The sequence below is a fragment of the Leptosomus discolor genome, chromosome 10, assembly GCF_034619465.1.
Source record: "Leptosomus discolor isolate bLepDis1 chromosome 10, bLepDis1.hap2, whole genome shotgun sequence".
Taxonomy (NCBI): Eukaryota; Metazoa; Chordata; class Aves; order Leptosomiformes; family Leptosomidae; genus Leptosomus; species Leptosomus discolor.
The window spans coordinates 21,712,247-21,726,611 of NC_141400.1; the positions used below are offsets into that span (position 1 = coordinate 21,712,247).

The window sequence follows — 14,365 nt, forward strand, 5'->3', positions numbered from 1 at the left end:
CTGTATTCTTAACAAATTACTCCCACCTTGTGCAATAGATGTCCTCATCGACAGGGATGGTCACACTTCCAGAGCTGGCATAACATAGCAGACATGTCGATCAGCACACATTCATCAAGCACAATTTCTGAACCTGTCATTAAGTGCCACTATCTAAGCTAGGGGTAGGGGAGACAAATGATGAACTCTCAGTCCTCACAACCCAACTTAGACGTAATTGCCCAACCCTACCGCATGTTTTGCAGTAGGTGTATCTGGAAGAAGTGTTCTCTGCATCAAGGGAAACCACTTTTGACTGATCATCCTGATATTAAAAGCCTCTTCAATACGCAGCAGGCAAGGTGCATCTTATCAGATCGATGCCATTCCGCTGTTTAGATCTGGTGGATGCAGTTAATCCGTACAGACAGCCTCCTGCAATGATATCTGGATACTGGATTTAACGCAGGACCTTTATTAGCACCACAATCTTCACTAAAAGAAAATCAGACAACCTTCATTAAAAAAACATTCAGTTGAAACTTGACTATTTCCTCCTAAGGAAATCTTCAGAGAATTACAAAACTCAGTGGGAGATTCTACTATTGGACAGCCCCGAGGAAACTGGAGTTGCTTAGCATAAACATCTACCGTTTATTCGTAACTGCAGATTATTGATAATGCACGAATATATTCATAGTTAGTTATTCATCATTCATAACCCAAAACATATACAAACCTCAAGTACTTTTTTAAAAGGCCTCCAGGTTGTCATCAAGCTTACAAGTTGTAACTGAATAGCACCAAGACATTTGGCTGAAGTCATCTGAGATCATAGGTCAAACTGTTGGTTATTTCTTCACAAGTTGCAGTGGGGGGAAGCAGAAGATCTACCAACAGCATGCAGGCAGGCTGCTGGTCACCAACCTTTGGCTGAGCCTCACGACCCATCATCATACTGCATTCTACGCTTTTCTTAAACACCATTGCTGCCCATTTTCTGCACCATCGTGCTCCTTACTCCGTGTACATACGTGTATGTGCCAATAGCCACCTTAACCGGGACTAGCCAGCAAACGGGAGAAACCCAAAATCTGTAGACACCCTAGGTCCAGAGTTAAGACTGAACAAGATACCCAAGGCCTAGACACGGATACCGAAGAGACATAAGGTCATGGGCAGAGATCAGAGAATGTGAATGTGTAATTGAGGTAAGTCACAGAAAGCACACATGTACGTTCCACTAGCAAGTAGGAACAGGATCAGGCCACTTCTAGTTTCTGTTTTAAGCAAGTGGATCTAAGGGCACCATCCTCTTATTTATGTTAATCTGCTCATTTACGGTCATGTCTGTAGGTGGGCATATGTGTGCATCTTTGAAATTCACATTTAGCCTTAAAGATTTTGGCCGGGTGTGTGAACACAGACAAGCAGCAGCCCTGCAGGGGAGGAATCCCCTGCACCATACTGCCCATGAGATGTGGCAGTCATTAACAAAATGATCCATTACAGTTCATCCAATCTCATTTGGTACAGTACACATGAAAGCTGCACCATAAAGAAGCCCAAGGACAGTAACTTAGCCATTAGTTTTTTTAATTGTGCTATCCCACTGGCCGCTTTTCCACTGAAAGCCAAAGTATCTGCCAGATCCACAGACAGAACAGCAAACAGCAGTCACCTGTAGCTACTTAGAATTCCCGACACTCCTCAGTCCTTCAACATAGACATGGCACCTACAGCTAAGTGCCCGTATCTACGACTTTAGTGGAACATCTGTGCAGTTCAAGACAAGCAAAAGTCCTTAAGTAGCCAGGCGGGTAACAGTTTCTGATGTAGACAGCAATGACACCACTAAGAGGCCATCCAAAGAAGTTCAGTACAGACCAGGGGTAACAGGGCAGAATCAAACTTCAAATATATTTTAACTCAAGCAGACAAGCTCTTCCCAACCCCTCAGTTAGGAGCAGCCTTGTGTAATGGAACATGTCTGCCCTCTGGAATGATGTGGCGAGAAGTCCAGCAGGTTCTCACATCTCTGCACAGGCACTTTCATGTAGGCTGCACCTTTGCCTGTTGGGGCACATCCGTCTTCAGCCATGGGCTCTCATAACTCCCCCTCTTCATGTGAAGGCAACCGCGAAGGTGGAAGTTTCACTGGAAAGAAGTAAGTGTTTGCAAGCCCCACCTGCAGCGTCACATCCAATGCACAGGTTAGTATTGTTCAGCATTGTTCATGGTGTTACAGAAGACAGATCGAGCGGGGAGACACGACGCGTGGGAGTGTTGTTGGCTGACAATGATGCAGGGAGGAAAAAGGGAGCAGCAATATCTGTGGATGATGTTTCTCCTTGGTTGCGAAGCTGTAAGATCTGCCGCAGCAAGGCCTTTCCTTCTTCTCTAGTCTGAAAATAATTTGCAAAAAGCAAAACAATACACCTATGGATGGGCAGTTGCTGGGTGACATTCGGTATGTAAGCAGTGTAAGTTACAGTAGTTTGTCATTCTGTAAGGTTGCAAGCTATAAAAAACGCCCTCATTTCTTTTTTCTTCTGCTACTTAAAACTGTTACGGTATGTCACTTTTCTTTTTAGTCTTTCATCCTTTTACTCGCCTCATTTCCATGTAACTTGGGTATTTCAGGCAGCGGTACCATCAACCACTGAAGCTGTCTAAGTATTCCAGCAAAGAGTGGATTGGAGAAGCTTCAAATAAGGTGAATTCAGGTTCTCCAGAGTTTCAAACAGCTTTGTAAGGATAGGCCAAACACCCCGCACTTATGGCTAGTGTCTACCACTAGGCTGAAGTTAAAAATCCAAAACTGTCCACTTACAGATACATAACATCTCAGAATAGAGAGTCCCATACAAAACCCAAGTACTATTATATCCTCTGCTCTGTCTACACACAGAAGATGAGAAAAAAAAAAAAAAAAGAAGTTGTGTGAGTACCATCACTACACTGTGTGGGAGTCTGTAACCTTTTAACCACCTCCTCACCACCAAGATTTTCAGCAGTCTTAAGACTGCCATGTGGAACCTAAAATTCTTTTATTTCATGAACACCAATGAGACATGGTTCAGTTTTACCATCTACACCATATTCCATGATTTTAATCAATTATAAGCAGCTTTAGTGATCAGGTACAGACCACCACCACTCAGGCTGTGACCTGCACGGCAGACAGCCCTCATTCCTTCAGTAAAGGTTTCCTTCTGCTCTGAGGGGAAGCAAGATGAAGGTCACAGATTCCCCAAGAATGAACACCAAAGACTGCGCAATTACTTACATCATTGAATGCACAGCATTTCTGAGCACATGCTGAGGCTTCATCCCAGAGCTTACACTTGAAGTAGTATTGGGCCAGGTAACGGAAGGCAGTGCTGACCTCCAGGTGCTCCACTATCTCCTACAGTGAGGGGGGGTAAAAAACATCATCCACGAGAGCCTCCCAAGGTAGTTCTACACCATGTTTGCTTCCCCTTTTATTCCCAAGATATCATCTTACCCCGCAGGAATAGATATCCTGGATGTACTTGATATAGCACTGAGCTGCCTGTTCAGATTCATTCAGCTGTTCGTGCAGCCTAGAAAAGGAGAAGAAGGGGCCACTGGAACAAGACTGCACTGTCAAAGGCTTCTAGGTCTATGAGGAAGCACCCGCTCAACATGACCTGGACTAAAGCCAGGTCTTTTCCTTCAGAATTTGCAAGACATGCACCATGTACTGCCCCTCGTGGAAAGATACGATCCAACTTGAGAACATTTACATTACCAGCAAGGGAGCTAGTGACATACTAACTGCTAGAAGCAGTGACAACCAAAGCAAGGATTTTGCTTATTCTGTTAACATTTTAAAGCTTCTAACAGACCTCGGCCATCCTATTCTAACTGGCTGTTTCCTCCAGTGTTCCTTCTTCCCCCACTGCATCCCAAAACTCTTTGTACATCAGCTTCCCCTTTCACTTGCCTTTTCCCTTCCCCTTCACTTTTTCCACTTTGTATTATTTCATCCCCACCAAAATTTAGTGCTAATGTCAGAGTGTTCACATTTATTTTACATTTGATCCTTTCCCAATGTCACAACCATATACTGGGGAAATTAAAAAAACAAACAAACAAACAAACCAACCACCATTTTGTACATCATCTACCATCACAGACTGCTTTAAGTTTCAATACAACAAATAACCATTGCTAGCACTGCTTGCGCAAATCACCTCAGGTCCCTTGCAACCCACATTATGCTATGATTCCCTCTAGTTATCCCGAGGGAAACTTAAAGCTTAAGCTGGACACCAGAATTTGCAGTCACTACAGACCTAAAGATACCAGTTATTATACAGCTCCCGAAGCAAGACTACCCAACCGCAATTCCACTTCTTTTACATCTACTGCTTTATCATTAGGTATCAAAGTGCCAGCTGCAGTTAACACACTATTGACAGCTCAGTGATAATACATACTCACTTCGCTAGTTTCACCAGTGCCATTTTCTCCACATCTCCCACAGCATAAGCTCTCCAATAGCACTGTCAAGGAAGGAAAATCAGTCAAGCACACAACAAAAATGACTCCAGGTCATGACTCACGCAAGTAACTTAGAAACCAAAAACTACACGGCTTTGCTGGAAAGGGGCATGTATCATCTGTAACCAACTCTATCAGCTGCTCCAGTTACATTGCAGCAGAACTTCCCCAGGTGTAATCACCACACAATCAGTTTCGGTAAGCCCCCAACAACATGCTGTATGCATTTCCAGTAGCACTAGCTATACAGCTTTGCTGCGACTCCACCTAATGTCCTGGAGACATCGTAATGTCTCACCCCACATGTCAGTTCTCACTCACCTTCTTAGCTTCCACCAACTGATTGAGTTTCTCATAGCATTCTCCTAGAGCAACCAGCATACGAGAATCATTCGGTCTGTAAAAGAGCAATTCCTGAATGTAGTTTAATGGACGGCCAGCTGATCTCAGGGTGGGGTGGAACAAAAAAACATCTGGCAGTGTCTGTCGCCCTCTCTTCCATAAAACATCACTTGTACTCCTGACCAGTGTTCCCTGGCATTTAGCTGACAAAGCCCTTGTTAATAGTTAACTGCTACAACTAAAAGGATTTGCAATAGGGAGACTGCACAAATCACACAACATTGATGATGTTCTCCCTTCCTCAACTTAGTTCCTGTGTACAAATTCCTTAGCTAGTAGCAACCATGTCAGAATGAACACCAACAAACACTGCTCCGTTCTCAACTCTACCTGAGCTGGTGGGCCCGTCGGTAGTAATAGAGACAGTAAAATGGCATTTTGAGGATTTCATAGGTTTGCCCCAAGCCATACCATGCTCTATAGTCCCTTTTGTTCACCTCTATCGCATGTCTGTCAAAGAGAATGAGATGAAGCAGTCAGAGTTCAGCAAAAGACTAACAAAAAATAGCAGATACTACTTCAGACTCAAACACCATTTTGTGCAGTACATGAGTGATACCTATAAGCCTGGATAGCTGCAGATGTGTTCTTCATTTCCATATACTCATGCCCCATAAGTGTCCAGGCTCCCAGATAACGAGGATTCAGTTTCAAGGCCCTCTGGAAATAGAGTGCTGCTTTTTCATGCTGGGAACGCAAGCTGTAATAATTCCCTAAAGCAAAAGTCACAATATTTATATAAATTTTTAAAAAACAAAACAAACAAACAAACAAACACAGCAGAGAAGTAGAAAAAAAAGACGGAAGAGGTATTATCTACTATCTCCTAACTTAAATTATAAAAACAGAGAGTCCTATTAAAGGCCAATCTGATTCAAACCTCAGGAGACCTCAGGAGTCTGGTTTCCAGTGTTACAGTCAATCCTTTTCCAGATCAGTTAAGATCCCATCCCTTTGGCCTCAAAACTTATGTCATGATCTAACAAATTTCCTAGTCCTGACATGCAATTATTCCACTGGAGTTTCAAGACTATGAAAAGATTATCAGCTACATGGGTCTTCATAATGATTTCTTCAACTCCTTTCTGCACCGGCAGTATTACAGCAGCTCTTTCAGAAAGAAACAAGGAAAAGGGTACTCTTATTTGGCCTGCTTTTCAGGCTGCCTGAATCCACATTCACCAAGTGGTTTGAGAGCCTTGCTGGCTGATCATTTTCACAAGTTTTTCTAAGATTTCCTCGCACAGCCCGCAGACAGCGTAACAAGGATGGGTAAAAGAGCTGGCTCTCACCAATCACACAGCAGGTCTCAACACGGTACTTGTCTATCTCACAGAGATTGTGAGCCAGGTAGCTCAACTCAGGCTTCATGCTCTAGTGAAACAAAGAAATGAAAGTGATGAGAAGAGGAGCACGCTACAGCTCCAAAGAAAACCTTGGAAGTTAGCAATGCACACACTGCACCTATTTCATGGAGTGGCCAAGCAGAAAGCAGAAGCCGAAAGGCTGCATGTTCAGAGATGCCAGACAGCACCAGCTGCTTTGCTAGTGTTCAGCATACCTTGAGAAATACCATCATTATGGGCAGGCAATAGAAAGCGCACTTACCCTTACATACAGCAAGTTGGAGAAAGTGTCCATGTTTTCTATCCTGTAAGGATCTTGTTTCCTGAGCTCATTAAAGATGGACAAAGCTTTGTCAATATCTGAAGAAAGAACAACAGATGGGAGAACAAGAACTATAAATGCCAAGCTCACACTAAGAGGCTCATTCCTACTAGTTAGTAAGTGTCACTGACCTCGGATATTGTGGTAGGCAACTGCAATCTGAGAGATGATGTAAGTGCTTTTGGAAAATCCTGCGTCAATGAGACTCTGATACTTCTGCAGAGCCTCCTCTATCAGCTGCAGCTCTGTATAAATGTGGGCAAGAAAGAACTCTTTCATCCATGTATCTGGCAAGGACAGGAACTTCAACTAGCAAGAACCAAAGAAGAGGAGGAAGAGATGACAATCAGTGGTGTTCCAAGAGCCACCTGTGGCAAAGCATCTGTTATCTCCTCTCCCATCATTTAGTGGATGGTCTTGAGGTAGGAGGCTTTCCTGCAATCGCTTTCTTAAACCCCAACACCAGCTACAATAGAGCAGTATTAGGATCAAGAATTAATATCAGGTTCTTCCATGGGAGAGACTAAATAACACCTATAAATTGAGAACATTGAAACAGGAAAGGAGCATTAAGACCTCCAGTCTAAAAAGCAGTACAATACGGACCACACAATTCTATTTAGTCACTCCCAACCTATTCCCACAACTGCTGAAACTGCAGAAGAATTGAACTCATTTCATTTGGCCAATTGGTGAAGAAATGGTCATCAAATCTGACAGCACCTGTTTTCTGCTTCAGCCACTGGCCTTATTTCTCCATTAAATTCAGAAGTCCTTTGAAAGACTGTACTATCTTCCTCTGTTTGAACATCAGCACATCACTATCTTTGATGAGCTAATTGAACAGATTCCAAATCATCTCATCAAAAATGCATTTCCCTTTTTCCACAAATCTACATTTTTAAATATCCCACCAGCCAGAACTGACTGAAGAATTCCAGGAGTGGTCTCAAAGGCCCATCCATGAAGAAAAATAATCTATTCTGGTTTTATATATAAGTTCAGTTCTTTGATACAGTTCATCTCCTATGTGCAGCTTTTTAACTGCCAAAGTGAACACTTACATTGCTGGTTTAGTTTCAAAAGCAAGGATTCTATACATCCTTTCAGGCCACCAAAAGTGCTCTGTGAAACTAGAGCCAAATGAAGAAGGGCGGGGGGGGGGAAGGTACTTTAGGAGGCTCTCCTTCATGTGACAGGGCAATAACCCTGCTGACTACTACTTCAGAACACGTGAATTAACCATTTCTTAAACCACTTTGTGGGTGAGTGATAAGAAATCAGCCCTGCCTGTACAGAGTTTCAAGCAACAGCAAGCAATTGAAGAAAAAGAGGCTTTAACAACATAATCTGCAGCCTTGGATGCCTTGGCTGATGTGAGTCTCACAGAATAAAGCAGCGGGTGACATCAATCTTGTGGAAACCGAATCACCAGTTACCGAAACAGTTTAAACTCTGGAATTTGTTAACACATCTCCCAAGTTTTACCATCTCTTTATCCGTAATCAAGTTGCAAAGCTCCAGCCAGGCTCCCCAGTGCAAAGGTAAGACATGGGCAGCTTCAACAAACACATCTATTGCTTCTTTCACCAGGTCCAGCTTCCGTAGCACGACACCATACCTGTAAAGAAAGTTAACAAGTTAATCAGAATCATACAACTCTGCATATCTACACAAATACACATGAATACATTAGAAATACATGCAGACACTTACAGATAGAGGCCAAATCCATCCAGTTCCCGTGCCTTGTGTTTCTTGCTGAGTTCAACTCTCAGTTCTCGTAGAGCTTCATTTTTCACCTGTCCTTTTTCCAGAGGTCCTGCATGAAGAGCAAGTCAAACAGCTAGCTTTCAATCAAGAGTCTTACCACAGCAATTACAGTCTAGGGTATGTTCATTATCATCACTGACATGACCTGAAGATTTCCCAGCCTGTAATTATTTTCCTCTTTTAAAAAGCAAATCACTTAGTCTGATCACCTGCTTTAACAGAAGAACTAATAGATGAAGTCTGTAATCTGTACTAAACCAACAAATTGAGAGAGAATTAAAGAAATCACGTTACAGAATGCTATTATCCAAAAATCGAGAGGAAAGCTTCATTATATCGTCTTGTGTTTCTTGACACCAGAGACTTACCCAAACTATCCACTGTCTCATCATCCTTCTTCTTTTCCCCTGACTGTGGAAAAGAGGAAAACCGAGGTTACATTACAATAGCATCTTCCTTATGTTTACTGCAATGCTAACAGCAACACGTAAACTGAGTTTTCCCAAACATCACAGTTCTAAAAAGACCACCACTACCTCCCTTCACCCCAAACATATAATTTGGATTACTAGGTGGTCATTTGGAACAGAACAAGCAAAAAATAGGCACGCCAGGGAGGGGTGAGAAGCAGGAGTTCAGTGCTGAAAGGTGACTTTTCCTTCTACCTTACCAGGTATCTAGAGTACATATACAAGAAGTAAGCCTTCTGGCTCTTGCAGCCCCGTAGAAAATACGCAGCCCTGTCATACTCCTTTAGATCAAAGTAAGACTTGGCTAACGTATAGGCATCCAGATCACGAGCATCCTCCTGCAGGGACACAGAAGAGTTTTAAGACCTCGGAAGCCTTGACATGCTTTAGGAAAATCATCTAGTTACAAACTTATCAATGAAATTGCTCTGAAAGCTAAGAACGTAATTTATTCATCCTCGAAGGTGGTTCGAGTACAGTCAGAAAAGCCTCTCCATTCCCTCACACCATCAGGTTCTTAGGTCTCAAATCATGAGTACAGACTAGTCAGAAACATCTAAAATAAACAGTGACATTCCAGAAAACAAGTTGTGGCAAGCTGCCAGAAGGCATGAACGTGCTGTTCAACAATTATGAACAACCATAAATAAGAAATCAACTCAGGAATTACGTATCAAATGATTTTAACCTGATAACTTAAATGTGAACACTTCCTTGGTAACTATGCCTTGAAATACACTTACATGTTACACTGATGTCATTTAACAAAACACGCATATACCTAAAAGTCCTACAGAGGCAGGGATGGAGATACAACTTGTGTCTCTTGTGTCCTAAGGAGCACAAGTTTAATGGCACAACGTAGTTTGTACCTCAAAAAACTTTGGCCTTAGTAAAAACGAATAAACATAAAAATTAAGTAGCACAATTTCAAATTTTGCTTATGAAGCATCTCACGTAGGGCACAGCAACACGCAACGTGGAACGTTTTCCTCCGGGAAAGCACGTTGAGCTGTGTCCGCCCCACTGAACACACCACAGGAGGGAATTCCGCAGCCCGCAGAGGACCAGCACTCGGCACTGCCCTGCGCGCCTTCGAGAGCGCCCCCGCGTTAGTCCCGACAGCTGCACACCGGGCTCAAGAGCTGCCCTGTCGGCGAGAACGGCTGCGCCCCCCCATGGCTCACCACCGCTCCCGCGCCCCCGAGCGCAAACCGGGCTCGGGCCCCCCCGCGGGGGCCGTTCGCGGCGCGGCCGCAGGCCCCAGTCGGCCGGGCCTCCCCCCACCCCGGCCGTACCTCCGTGAGCGCAGGGGGCGGCGGCAGCTCGCTCAGCGGCAGCGGGTCCAAGGCAAAGGCCAGCTCGGAGGCCCTGCGAGGAGAGAGACCCGTCAGCACGAAAGGGCAGACCCGTCAGCACGAAAGGGCGGGCCCGCCCGCCCGCCGCCCTCACCACTTCCCGCTGTGCTGCAGCCCGCGCTCGCGGCTCTGTTCCGCCACACTCAGCAGCTGCTTCTTGATCTCCCGCAGGTCCGAAAAGTCGCTGCCGCCCATCGTCATCGTCGCCGTCGCCACCCCCGCGGCAGCCATTGCGCTGCCGCCGCTGCGCCTCCCCGCCAATGGCAGCCCCGCACACTGAGCGCCCTTCAGCGCTCTAGACGCGGCCTTCTCCTTGGGCCAGCTCGGGAAGGCTCGCTCCCAATCAGAGGAGGCGCGCTGGAGCCCTGGCGCCTGATTGGCCAGTTGTCGCGGAGACGCGTTCTGGCCGCGCGGAGGAGGGCTCGGCGGCCCCGCCCGCTCGGGACGGGTCGGGGGTGCCGGGGCAGCCTCCCGCCACGGTTCGGGGGCTGAGGCCGGCCCGCCCCGCTGGGCTCTGCGGCGTGGCTGGGGGCTCTGGGCCGCTCGCATGGCCCTTGCTGCGGTTCCCGGCGTCGCCCCCCGAGCGTGGGTTAGGGCCTGAGGAATAGGGTCCTGCCCCCGGGTCCCGCCCGAGGAGCGGCCGACCCTGGGGCTCCTTCGGCCCCCGCGCTCGGTCTGGGGGCCTGCGGGCAGGGGCCCTTGCTGACAAGTACCTCCCCATGGAGCCGGGGGGCTGGTTACAGCAAAACAAGATGCTCTGGGTCAGCCTGAACGTGAGGGTCCTAAACGCTCCGTTACTTCCCGGCGGCGCCGTGCCTGGGCGTGGCCTCGCCCTACGGTTCTAGCCCGCAAGGGGCCAGCGTTCAGCCTGTGCCCGGGGCCGACTGCAGCCCTCTACCGCCCGACAGTCCCTGCCAGCCAGGGAGGGGAATCGGGAAAAGGGGAGCAGACCCGCGGGTGAAAGCGAAACAGGTTTAGTGAAACACCCCCGGTACCGACACACAGAGTTACACTGAGACGAATGAACACCCAGTCGTCACCATCAACAGGAGAGTCGTCCTCAGGAGAAGCCAGAGGAGGAGCAGAAGGAATCCCAGCAGTACCCAGCCAGAACCCCCCAGGAGCTCCCCTCAGCCAACCTTCCCCCTTTACAATGACATTACGCTTGAGGTGCTCCATGAGATGTCAGTAAGAAATGTGGAACCTTCTGCAAAAATGCACAAAGTTGGATGCTTGCTGAAATGTAGGCAAAATACTCCCTATGTCAGGTTCCTGATGTGTGCCGCTCAGGCAGCTATGCTCTAGCTGTTGATGTGATCGCTCTTCTAGAAGAGCAGCAGTTCTGACAGCTATGAGATACCTCAGTGTTTAGTGAGAAAACATGTTTATCTTTTGGTACCAAACCAGATGGATTTGAGTGTGTGAGTAGCTGCCACTGCAGCGGTTCACCAGCTGCTGACGTTGTTATTTGTGGTTCCAACCATTCAGCAGGAGATGGCGCTTGGGGCTCTTTCTTGAAGCAGCAAGAGAAGGATGAAAGGGTACTGTACTTAGTGATGGTTGAGTTCAATAACTCAGTTGCTCAAGACTTGCTTCACAATGAGAACCCATAATTCTTCATGTCATTCCATTGTGCCATAGATGCGTCTTTTAAGTGACACCCAGGGTTGGCTTTTAGAGGAGGGGGCTAATTAAATCCTCTGTGCAGGAAAACTGACGATAACTTAGGGAGGTACGGGTTAACTTACCTGCACTAACGGGGTGCAGTTGTTCACCACGTCATTGCACAGCTGCCTGGACGGGACTGTCTCTAGTCCTCTCAGAAACATGGTAACGAAACCAACGAAGGTCGGGGGCATGGGGCGGCAGTTACGTCTATCATACAAATGGGTTGTGTAGGTAGTTACTTCAAAAGGTCGTGGTTTTTTCAAAGTTAAAATCTTCAATTGTACAGCTGGTGCTCACTGAAACCCAAAGTAACTGGCCTGTAGTGAGTCAAGTGTCTTGCCAATACAGGGAATTTCAACTGTTGACAGTCAGAGAAAATCCGGAGTTCTGCATTGTCTGAATTCAACTTCTTTATTACAATGCCACAAAATGGCGTCTTTTAACTTGTTTAAAAATCAGCTATGATTACAGGTTCTTGTATAATTTTACACTGAGAAATTTTATGTAATAAGAACTTCTTTTCTACTATTGGTTGTATTCTCTATTTATCACAGTTAATGCAGCTCCTACTTTTGCTTGTTGTGCATTCTGCCAGGATATCGTTAAGGTCAGATCTTGGAAGCCATGCGACCCCAGGATGTGAGGAAACTGTTTACACTTGATTTACATCGAGCCTGAAGAATAAATTCTCAAAAACTGTGAATAGTTTCAAAGGCAGGAGATTGCCTGTCAGAAGTGAACAACGTTACCCAGAAATTTGTATCAGTTCTGTGACACAGAACTCCTGAGTGTGGAATTAGTTTTATTCGTTGTCTTGGTTTGAAAGACAGGTGTCTGCGGAGGAAGGCAGGAGCCTCCCTTGAAATGGAAAGTGCAACCCCCTTCCCTCCAAATTATTATAATTTTGAAATTAACGGGCCTTCAGGCAAAGATATGGGGAATAGGAATAACAGTACTTTACTAATATATGTATATATATAACACAAGGCAGGGAAAAACAAACAACCCACTGGTTTACACTGACAGAGTCAGAAATACAACCTGACACCCTGTTAGGGTGGCAGTAGCAGTCCGATAAGATGATGGCTGCAGTCCTCCTGAAGCGATGGATGTAGTTCTGTGGAAGCAGTGATCAGGTAAAAGAGTCTGGTCTTCCTCTGAAGGTCCAGTGGTAGGTAGGTAGCTCTTGTCCTCTGGAACTCCAGTGGGGGGAAAAGCTTCTCTGGGAATCCAGTGGAAGAAGGCTGCTAGGGTGTTCGAAATCTCCGTTTTTATTTAGCATGGACTGCTTGGCTCCTTCCCCCCGGGCGGAGCATCTCACAATGGGATGGGGAGTCGTGAGGCAGTTCCTCGATGGGCCATTAACAGGAGATAGTCCAGGAGCGAATTATCGATGGGTCAGGCGATAAGGCACTGTTGTGCCCATTAACAGGAGATAGTCCAGAGGGGGGGGGGGGGGGCAGGGAGCACCGCCCCACCTGGTCTCAACAGCTCCTGAAGATGGTAATAGAATACTTTTTTTTCTTCCTGTTGGCACATTTTACACTGTAACCTAGGACATTTGTTTAAGGGGACCGTTGTCAAACTTCTAATCCCATGGAGACAAGCTTTTCTTTCCAATATCCTTTATATTTCTTCTTTCCTATAGTGTCCTTACTTCCAGAAATGAAAGTTATATTTCTGTCTGAACTGCATGGGTATGTTACGTTAGACCTCTTTAAGTGACCTTTGGGAGGGAAAAAAAAAAAAAAAAAAAAAAAAAAAAAAAAAGAGATGTACTATGAATCTTCTTGAACTGGCTGTCCCGTAACTGATTTTTGGATACTTGAATTGTATTATTTCAAGTGAAATTTGAAGGTAACTTTTTTAGAACTACAAACTTTGGTATATATGTATATATACATATGGATATAAAAATCCTGTCCGTGTGGCAGTCAAGATGTTTCTCATTCTTCAAGACCAGGACGTAGGTTACCAGGTGGTACCATTTCAAACACTGCCGGTAACAATGATGGAAGATCTTTGAACAATTTCTGCCTCTTGAAAAATTATACCTCAGAAGGTTTTAGTGTGTCATTTTTTTAAATAAAATTCTTTCTGTGCTAGAAAACGAGAACTTGACAGGTACTTGCCACACTTTTGTAACTGTTTTGAGAGTTCAGAAAGAAGTCGTTTGATCTGACCCTCTAGGATGTGTTCTAAACAGGGTGTTCAATGAACTGCTTAAACTGCATCACCCTCGTGTGAGATGGCACAAACAGGTGCAATCTGTAGATGCTCTAAGCACAGTATTCTTTTATAATGTCGTTTTTTTCCCCCTACTCAAAGAAAGGGCAAAATGGGAATATCTAAGACCAAAGTAAGTCCACTAGGAATAAAACTTGTCCCCTTTTTCTTTTTTTTTTTTCCTTTTTTTTAAAAAAGCCTTATTGAACATGTAGCACAGCTTGAGAAACAGAAGTGTTTTAACTTCTGTATTTCAGTCAAAGCTATTACCAGATAAAACTATAATTCAGT

At 45.3% G+C, this 14,365-nt stretch overlaps 1 protein-coding gene across 1 annotated transcript; it reads right to left on the reverse strand.

Annotated features, from left to right (window-relative positions):
• Positions 1-434: 434 nt before the first annotated feature.
• Positions 435-10,411, reverse strand: CDC23 (cell division cycle 23). The gene is made up of 16 exons (XM_086470878.1): positions 10,275-10,411; positions 10,121-10,193; positions 9,023-9,160; positions 8,721-8,763; positions 8,296-8,401; positions 8,068-8,200; positions 6,711-6,888; positions 6,520-6,617; positions 6,204-6,285; positions 5,471-5,624; positions 5,242-5,361; positions 4,831-4,906; positions 4,450-4,511; positions 3,488-3,566; positions 3,269-3,388; positions 435-2,384 (listed from the first exon to the last, which is right to left on the reverse strand). The coding sequence occupies exons 1-16, from the start codon at positions 10,409-10,411 to the stop codon at positions 2,214-2,216; spliced, it is 1,770 nt and encodes a 589-aa protein (XP_086327004.1). The 3' UTR covers positions 435-2,213.
• Between the last annotated feature and the right edge of the window lie 3,954 nt (positions 10,412-14,365).